Source organism: Galeopterus variegatus, unplaced genomic scaffold (genome assembly GCF_000696425.1).
Source record: "Galeopterus variegatus unplaced genomic scaffold, G_variegatus-3.0.2 Scaffold2344, whole genome shotgun sequence".
Taxonomy (NCBI): domain Eukaryota; kingdom Metazoa; phylum Chordata; class Mammalia; order Dermoptera; family Cynocephalidae; genus Galeopterus; species Galeopterus variegatus.
The window spans coordinates 92,958-102,028 of NW_007728455.1; the positions used below are offsets into that span (position 1 = coordinate 92,958).

At 57.5% G+C, this 9,071-nt stretch overlaps 1 protein-coding gene across 2 annotated transcripts; it reads left to right on the forward strand.

Annotated features, from left to right (window-relative positions):
- Positions 1–1,941: 1,941 nt before the first annotated feature.
- Positions 1,942–8,756, forward strand: B3GAT1 (beta-1,3-glucuronyltransferase 1). Of its 2 annotated transcripts, none has more exons than XM_008581394.1 (6): positions 1,942–2,034; positions 2,184–2,330; positions 3,867–4,375; positions 4,976–5,272; positions 6,089–6,189; positions 6,598–8,756. In XM_008581394.1, the coding sequence occupies exons 1-5, from the start codon at positions 2,031–2,033 to the stop codon at positions 6,173–6,175; spliced, it is 1,044 nt and encodes a 347-aa protein (XP_008579616.1). In that variant the 5' UTR covers positions 1,942–2,030; the 3' UTR covers positions 6,176–6,189; positions 6,598–8,756. The 2 variants fall into 2 exon arrangements, with proteins under 2 accessions (XP_008579616.1, XP_008579615.1); XM_008581393.1 differs by having other exon boundaries at positions 1,976–2,051.
- The last annotated feature ends 315 nt before the right edge of the window (positions 8,757–9,071 follow it).

Below are 9,071 nucleotides of genomic sequence, written 5' to 3' on the forward strand. Positions count from 1 at the left end.
GCAGCTGAGCACGAGGGAGCGCATGTGTGTGGAGAGTGGAGTCTGGCCTTTGGACCCCATGAGGGTAAGAGGAGAGCTTGCCATTATGCATGACAGCCTGCGCAGGCACACAGGAGGCAGAGGGGTGCTGAGGCGGGGACCGTGGATGCAGAGGCTGCCCAGAAGTAAAGTGAGCAGGAGCACAGCCTGCTCAGCACGGGGCTCTCCTGGCGTCTTTCCCTGGCATTCTCCGTCTTGGAGGTAGAACCCCCACCCAACCCAGCGACGTTTGAGAGAGCCCCTTCGTGAGTCTCTGAGGACACCGAGGAAATCTTCCCAGGCATTCCAGAAACCCCAGCCAGGCCGAGCCTCCACATCCCTCATCAGACGAGGCCTCAATGCAGAGACTGTGCAGCACTGGCAATGTGCAGGTGTAGCAGCAGGGGCTGATCTGGGGAGTGTGGCATGCGGTCACTGTGTGTCATCACCCAAGACTGGGCTCTGTCACTTGCTGGGCACATGAAGAGGACTTTGTAGGGGACCGGCACACACAGCTCAGAATGACTGGTCCCTCTACATGCCCACATCATTGTCGCTGCCTGTGACATGTAACCCTGGTGGGCCTTCCATTCCCCTGAGGAGAGAGAGTGGCCTGAACACCCTCTGTCTAGAAGGAGACCCTGGAGGCAGAGCGGGCCTCTGGTGGGGAGGGGTGGGCAGGGGGACACTGACCGGCCCAGGACGCCACATTGCTCTTGAATGGAAGAGACAATGTGGCTCATCTACAAGGCTGATGAGAGGACTTGCCAAGGACAGGAAAGCGCACCTCTTCCAAAGCCAGGCATGTAGGAGTCCTGCTCCTCCACAACACTCAGCTCTGCCACGTGCTAGCTGGCGCTGGGCAGGCAGCTGGCATCCAAGGAAGTGTCACCGCACAGTGCCGGGGCTGGGGGTGTGAGCGCATCAGGGGGTGGCCGGGGCTGCCCTGGGCTGTCCTCCCCGCCTCACCCCCAAGGAGCCCAGCTGTGTCTGGCAGGATGCTCAGCACAGAGGGAGGAGGGAGGAGGAGGAGCAGAGGACACGCCAGCTTCCAGGGTGGCCACAGGGTCTCCACACCTGCTCTCCTGGTCGTGGGAGGCAACTCACCCCAAGCTGTCTGGTGTCCCCTGCAGAGCTAGACGAAGCTCCTGTGGGCTCACTGTCCTCATGGGAGTCCTCTCCTGGGGCCCTGCCACTACCATGTTTGGGATCTGTCTCCCCATGATGTGGCAGCTCCCACAGGGACCCCCTCTTCTTGCTGAAGCCCAGCCCCTGGCGCTCCATCCTGCACAGAGTAGGGACCCCACAAGAATTTCCTATGGACACTGGCAAAGGAAGGCACTCACAGCGGTTCCTCCCAGCGCCCTCCCTCAACCTCTTCTTTGTCCTCAGAGGAGGCCTTTATCCAGATGAAAAAGAAATACCACTTGGGCTCACACACTTGGATGGCACAGTAGCAAATATTTCTTGCACACTTACTGTCATCGAGGCCATCCTAAGGACTTTAGGGGCACTACCTCATTCAATTCTGAGAACATCAGGAAGTAGGTACTGATGGTACCCCAAGTTACAGGTGGGAAAACAGTGGCACAGAGAGCTGACATAATGTGGCGACGGTCATACAGGTTGTGCGTGGCAGGGTTGGGACTTAAACCAAGGCAAGTGTCTCTGAAGTCCATGTCTTTAGCCCCTGCACCCTCCTGACTCTCATGAATAACCAACGCCATGTCCCTGTGCCCGTGGGAAGGATGCGGGCTCATTTCACTCTGTCAGGCAGGCAGAAGAGGTCCTCGAGGAGAAGGCCAGTTGAGGGTCCATCGTGAACCCCTGATGCTGTGCATCCCAGAGCAGGGCCGGGCCCTTGCTGGCGTCCGTCCCCACGCCCGGATCCCTGGCCATCCTCTTCTGCTCTCTCTTGCAGGTGTCCACCTCCCAGGGCTTCTGACCCCACTTCTGGACAGCCACCCCTTCCCAGACTCCAACGGGCCGGCCTCTCCAAACCTGCTTCCGCAATGGGTGGGTTGTGAGCGCTGGTAAGACCTGCTGGCCGGCCCTGGGCTTCTCTGTGCCCCCCACACCCGGCCGGCCGGCCCATGCCTGTTCTCTTCTCCCCTATGCTGCCGCCGCCCCCGGGGCCCCCCCCTCCCGACCTTACCGCTGCTCAGGTAATGAGGAGCTGTGGGTGCAGCCAGCCTTGGAGATGCCGAAGAGACGGGACGTCCTTGCCATCGTCCTCATCGTGCTGCCCTGGACACTGCTCATCACCGTGTGGCACCAGAGCACCATCGCGCCTCTGCTGGCTGTACACAAGGGTGAGCCCCCACCCAGCCCTCGCCTGTGACCTGCCCATGTCATCCTCACTGTAATTGCCCAACGCCATGAAGAAGTGGGGCTGGCTACTGTCCTTCTGTCCATGAGGAAATGACAGAAACGTGCCTGGCGGTGCTCTGAGCCCTTGACGTGTATTGACTCATTAATCCACATAGGGACTCAAGAGAGTGCGTGCTGTTCTCAGGTCCACCTTACGGTTGCTGAAGTCAAGGCACCAGAGCTAAGTAACTTGCTCAAGGACATAGAGCTAGCAAGGACAGAACTGGGCAGGGTCTGAGCCCAGGCATTCGGGTTTCTAGGTCTGTCCTCTGACCATTACTCCCCCGCCCCCCCGAGACAGTGAAGCAGTGAGGGCCACACCATCGCTGGTGCCTGAGTCCTTCAAACAAAGAGACGTACATGGAAAGAAGGGTCTCACTGAGCACAAGAACACAATGGCCCTGACGGTGCCTATTCATAGGACTGCTAGATTCGCCAGTGAGGCAAGTGTCCAGAATGTAAGAAAAAAGCTGGTCATTAGAGCTGCCCCCAACTGAAGCAGGTTGACTTCAGGAAGTGATGGAAGCCCCACGCCTGTGAGCTTGGACCAGAGGCCAGGCTCTGCAAGTGTCAGGCAGTGTCCCTCTTGGTATCCTTGGAGTGGAGATGGTGCACGTGAGCTGGGCGCTAGGACAGGCAGGGGCAGTGGTACCGTTAGTGTCACAGATGGCTGAATGAGTGTGTCCAGAAAGTGCAGACTAGGAGACTGACCTTGGACCAGTGAGGTGCTAGAACAGGTCTCTGCCCTGACCTTTTGTGGATACCAAAATGGAGGAATGGCTAAAATAGGGAGTGACAGATTTAGGACTCAAAAGTATCTGCACAATTATGGGCAAAACCCACTGCAATAAAATGCAGTAGTTAAATGTTATGTTCTGCACCAAGATCCAAAGAATCAATTACAGAAGGCCAGGAAGGGAGAGGCCTCACTTGACTAGAGGTTTGTGAAAAGGGCAAGCTAACCTTAGGCTCATTCAGGGTCCACAGTGTGCTGCAGCCACGACACCACGAACCCTGCTCTCGGGCTGGTGGCATCCACACCACAGAGTGCACAGGGTCTCTGTGCCTTGCTAGCCCGACCTGTGCACAGCAGCAGGGTCAGCTCTGCCACAGGAGGAGGGCACTAGGGTGTGAGGGTTGGAGCACTTTGTCACATAAAACCAATGCGTTAGGAACTCAGTGCACTCTTGGAATATGGCCAGCTGCACTCAAACAGCTACAGTGCGTCAATGGAAGGAAGAGGTTATTTCTGTGTCACCCAGGGAGTCAGAACTAGGAAAAGCCCCTGAGTTCTGCAGAGATGCAGATTCCAACCTCAGCCCTACCAGGTGGTGTGGAGAAGGCAGGCCTGGCGCCTTTCCTGCAGAGGAGCAGGGCTGAGGGCTGTCTTGGCAGGGTGGGTGGCCTCACCCCTGTATCTGGGGCCAGAGCCAGGCCTGTGCTCTGGTCCCCACACCACCTGTCTCCCACCTCCACAGATGAGGGCAGTGACCCCCGGCGCGACACACCGCTGGGCACAGACTCCAGAGAGTACTGCATGTCTGACCGCGACATCGTGGAGGTGGTGCGCACAGAGTACGTGTACACGCGGCCACCGCCGTGGTCCGACACACTGCCCACCATCCACGTGGTGACGCCCACCTACAGCCGCCCGGTGCAGAAGGCGGAGCTGACACGCATGGCCAACACGCTGCTGCACGTGCCCAACCTGCACTGGCTGGTGGTGGAGGACGCGCCGCGCCGCACGCCGCTGACCGCGCACCTGCTGCGCGACACCGGCCTCAACTACACGCACCTGCACGTGGAGACGCCCCGCAACTACAAGCTGCGCGGCGACGCCCGCGACCCACGCATCCCGCGGGGCACCATGCAGCGCAACCTGGCCCTGCGCTGGCTGCGCGAGACCTTCCCGCGCAACTCCAGCCAGCCCGGCGTGGTGTACTTCGCAGACGACGACAACACCTACAGCCTGGAGCTCTTCGAGGAGGTGCGCAGCGGGGCCTCTGGTGGAGGGAGTAGAAATGCGGGTATGGATGCATATGCACTGGGAAACCCCCGAAGGGGGCTGCCGGGCTGGGGTCGGCGCCGACGCAGAGAACCAGGGAGAGGGATGGGAAACCCTCCTGCAGGTGGAAGCATCCCCCACAGGTTAAAGGGAAGACAGGTGTGTTCGGAGCCCCAAACCATAGTCCTGGCCTTAGAAGTACAGTCTGAATGAGGGCTTTGAGTGGGGTCATTCGGTATGGCTGCCAGAAACCTGGTGGAACAGTTTGGGCTTCCCTGGGGTTACGGGTCATGTTAGTTGGGGGAGGGGGAGTCATTAAAGTGGGAAGATTGATGAAAGGCAGCAGGGTCATGCTGAGAAGGTGAAGAAGAGCTGGCCTGAGGTCAGGTCTTGCCCACAGCCTAGGGCTGGTTCCTCTGCGGTGCCCGTCAGGTGGGACAGTACCTGGAGGTGGGTTGGGCTGGGCGCCCTGGATGGCTTCAGATGGCCCACGCATAGTTGACAGGTTTCACCTCCTGTGGGGTGGACATCCTTGATTATCAGCAGTCCTGGGCGTCCTGACTCTGGATCCCCTACTCACAGATGCGCAGCACCAGGAGGGTGTCCGTGTGGCCTGTTGCCTTCGTTGGTGGCCTTCGGTACGAGGCCCCACGGGTGAACGGGGCAGGGAAGGTGGTCGGCTGGAAGACAGTGTTCGACCCCCACCGGCCGTTTGCAATAGACATGGCTGGATTTGCCGTCAACCTGCGGCTCATTCTACAGCGAAGCCAGGCCTACTTCAAGCTGCGTGGTGTGAAGGGAGGCTACCAGGAAAGCAGCCTCCTTCGAGAACTTGTCACCCTCAATGACCTAGAGCCCAAGGCAGCCAACTGCACCAAGGTGAGGCCCTCCGCAGATCTGATGGCTACAGTGCAAGTGTCTCCAAGCCCATGCAGTCCCTCCCTACAGGTCAAGGGGGTGGAAACAGAGGCCTCAAAGCAGCCTTGCCTGTCTCAAACGCCCACCCAGGAAGGCAGTTTATCACCTGTAAGGGCCCCACAGCAGGCGGGCAGGCAGGAAAATGGGAGGGGCAGCCATGGGGGAGTCTTAATCAAGGGTGGCCACCCGTCCCTCTGGACAGCCATGCTGCACGACCTCCCTGCTGAGCAGGCATGCACACACATGCTCACACACACACGCACACGTGTCGTGCACACACAGGCTCACACACACACGCACACGTGTCGTGCACACACAGGCTCACACACACACACACACACGTGTCGTGCACACACAGGCTCACACACACACGCACACGTCATGCACACACATGCTCACACACACACGCACACGTGTCGTGCACACACAGGCTCACACACACACTCACACGTGCACACACAGGCTCACACACACACGCACACGTGCACACACAGGCTCACACACACATGCACACATGCACACACTTGGGAAATATTGCGGCTTGTCTATCTCCTGTAGCTCTAGACTTCCCATTTCCAACAGATATTTTGAACACATCACATGTACAGACAACAAGAATGAGGGTGGAAGCAGAAATAAAGAAAACAGAAAATCTCGATGCAGCAGGGTTGAATGGGAGGTGGTGGGAGGAATACTTGCAGGTTTGGGAGGGAGTGGGGAGGTGGCAGGGTGAGGCTGGGGACAGCCCCACTTCTTTTTGTGTCTCTGGACACACAGATCCTGGTCTGGCACACACGGACAGAGAAGCCAGTGCTGGTGAATGAGGGGAAGAAGGGCTTCACTGACCCCTCGGTGGAGATCTGAGCCTCGAGAGGCAGGTACGGGGATGGCCATGGTGGGCCATGAACAGGGCAGGGTGACACCAAGTTTGGATGCAGTATAAGTCTCCGGAGGCTTCTCCTCTTGGTCTTTAATTGTGGGAAGACAGAAAACATGGGCAAGAGTGGAAGAGTCATAGCCAAAGTCCCCTTCCTACTGTGCACCTGACACTTCAGAAGGCATCCCCTTCCAAACCCTCCTCACAGCAGCTTATTGCTGTCACACTGCCAGGTTCTAGCCTCCAGTGCTTGCCTCTGACTCTCCAGTCATGTGGCTGTGACAAGGACTGCAGGCCAGCGACCCCAAGGCTGTCGGTGGCAGCACGTAGCACACGTGGAAGTGTGGCCGCAGAGCGTGCTGCAGCTCCCGCCCCTCCCTGCTCACTCGCTCCTCGTCTCCCCTCACAGGAGCCTCTCTGCCCCTGCTCCGCCCTCTCCCCACGGCTGATGGTCCGCCGAGGCAGACCCCTAAGGAACCACCCTCGTTCTCCTTTCTATTCTGGGGGCTTCCGAGAGCCCAGCCTGATGCCAGGACAATGGACAGAGAATTTAAGCACAGAAGTCCCAGACCTGTTGCTCTCTCCATCCAACATGACTGGGGCCTGAGAGGACCGGGGGGGTCCAGCTTCCAGCACAGCTGGTGCCCAGCCTGCCCCCCGAGAACCCTGCTGCACTGACCGGCTGCAAGCACAGATGCCGCAGCACCCACGCCCGCCCTGCTGTGGTGTGGGGCTGGGAGGGAGGTGAGAAGGCCCCAGAGTCGAGGGGACCATGGCCCTCCCTGGCTCCCTGTTCCCAGGCCCAGCACGACCACACAGGACATCCAGCAGGGATTCTGAAGACCAGACAGCAGCCCTCAGGCATTGAGATGCCCACCCCCCAGCCCCTGCTCCTCCTGAGAGCTGCTCCCAAATCAGACATACCTCTCTGGCTTTCCTCTGGCTCATGTTTACAGAGTGTAAGGCTGTCTTTGATCCCAGCAGGCGCCCGGCCCTGCACTAAGGGTCCTGGGCCTGCCAGCAGGCTCCCCTGCACCTCAGGCTGGGGCAGAGTGCAAGCCTTCCTCTGCCTCCAGCACTGGCAAGAGGGTGGGCCCTAGAGCCAGTACCAGCCACTGACTGGCATGGACTAAGAACCATGTGACCCCACTGTCCACACTGCCTCCCCACCGCCCCTCTGGGCTGCAGGGCCCCTGCCTGGGCTGAACTGGAGAGGGGAGATGACTGCTTCCCAGAGCTCCTGAGAACCACAGCCCTCAGGGCTGGAGGAGCTAGTGTGGGTATGGCAGCCATCTCCTCCTGCCTGGAACGAGGAGGGAGGACAGGGCAATTCCCCACCTCTATTCTGCCCAGGGGGCTTTGGATTAGCAGCAGGATTTAGGGAAAAGGGGCAGGGGTTAGTTGGACACTGAGAGGAAGGGAGACCTGAGCACACACTGCTTTGGAAATCATTCTAAACACAAAATGGGCAAGAAAGTCACACTTCTCCCTAAGGTGGGGGCATGCAAAGCCCCCCCCCCCCATGTCCAGCAGCTCCCTTTCCACCCCAGAGAAAGAACAGTGAGCCACGAGCTGCTGAGCTCCACCCAGGGAAAGCGTCTCCCTGTCCTCCCAGCCGCTGGAAGGTCCCTGGCTTCGACCAGGACAGCCCTCTGGTGGTATCTCACTCATGCTCCTGAACGTTGGAAGCACAATTTTCCTCCCAAGTGGAGGGGAGGAAAGGGCCTGAACTACTGAAGAGGCGTTTATTTTTTAACTGCTCACAGCCCCACCCCATTGAAACTCACAGGACAGGTCTGAGGGCCATTCAGAACCCACTCCTGGGTAGGCCAGTGGGTGGAACTCAGTCCGGAGACCTAACATTCAGAACAGAGCATTGGCTGCCTATTTTGAAGTGGATTTAACTTCCCAGTATTCATGAAACCATCAGATGGGATAAGATCCCTGAGCCACTGTGCAGGACGTCTTCCCCAACCTCTGACAGTCTGGATGTCGCTTTGGAAATCGACTGCTTGGAATCCAGTTGGAGAGGAAGGAGGCAGCAGCACAGGGCGTCCCCCAGATAAGTGCACCTACTCCTGGGCTCTCCGCTGCCTCACTCACGGAATGCAGCCCTAATGCCGAGGTCAGCTTGGCTGGTCTGAGGCCACCTTCTAGCCAAAACCCAGGGCTCATTTTCAGGAAATTGATGAAAATGAACAATAAAATGGGGACACTTTTTTTTGGCAGATGCTAGTTCAGTTGTTCTCACCTAATAGCCACTCTTAGCTGCATGTATATTTATTTATAACTGTAACCCTGGTGGCCTGTGGCCTTCATCTTTGTTGGGAATGAGTTTGTTATAAATCAGAATTGGGTCTAGGACAACAGTCGTTCTGCAAGCCCAGTCTGTCCCCTGTTGCCTCACTGGCAAGCCCCTCTGGAAAGGAGTGAGACCTGGGCTAGGAGTTCTGAGAACAGAGACGGGTGAGGATGGGGTCCAGGCAGCTGCATCTGGTCTGTTTTAATTTAACTGTATTTAATTTGCTTTCAAAATTAAAAGTCAAACATGGTTTTTAACAATCCTAATCCTTTTCAGCCCTGCCTTATTTTCATTTATTAATTTAGCTATCCAACAAATATTTATTAGGTGCCTGTTATGAACAGGCATTATTCTAGGAGCTAGCACACAGCAGTGAAAAAACAAAGCCCGTGTCTGCAGCGAGCTTACCCTCTAATGACAGGAGATGGACAACAGATGAATGTATATATTTCAGATGTGATCTGTTGTCAGGAGAAAAATGCCACATGGAGGTCGGGTGTACCAGTGGAGAGTGGCTGATGCCCTAAACAGGGTGGTCAGAAGGGCCTCCCTGATTACTGGCATTTGAGCAGAGAAGCAAT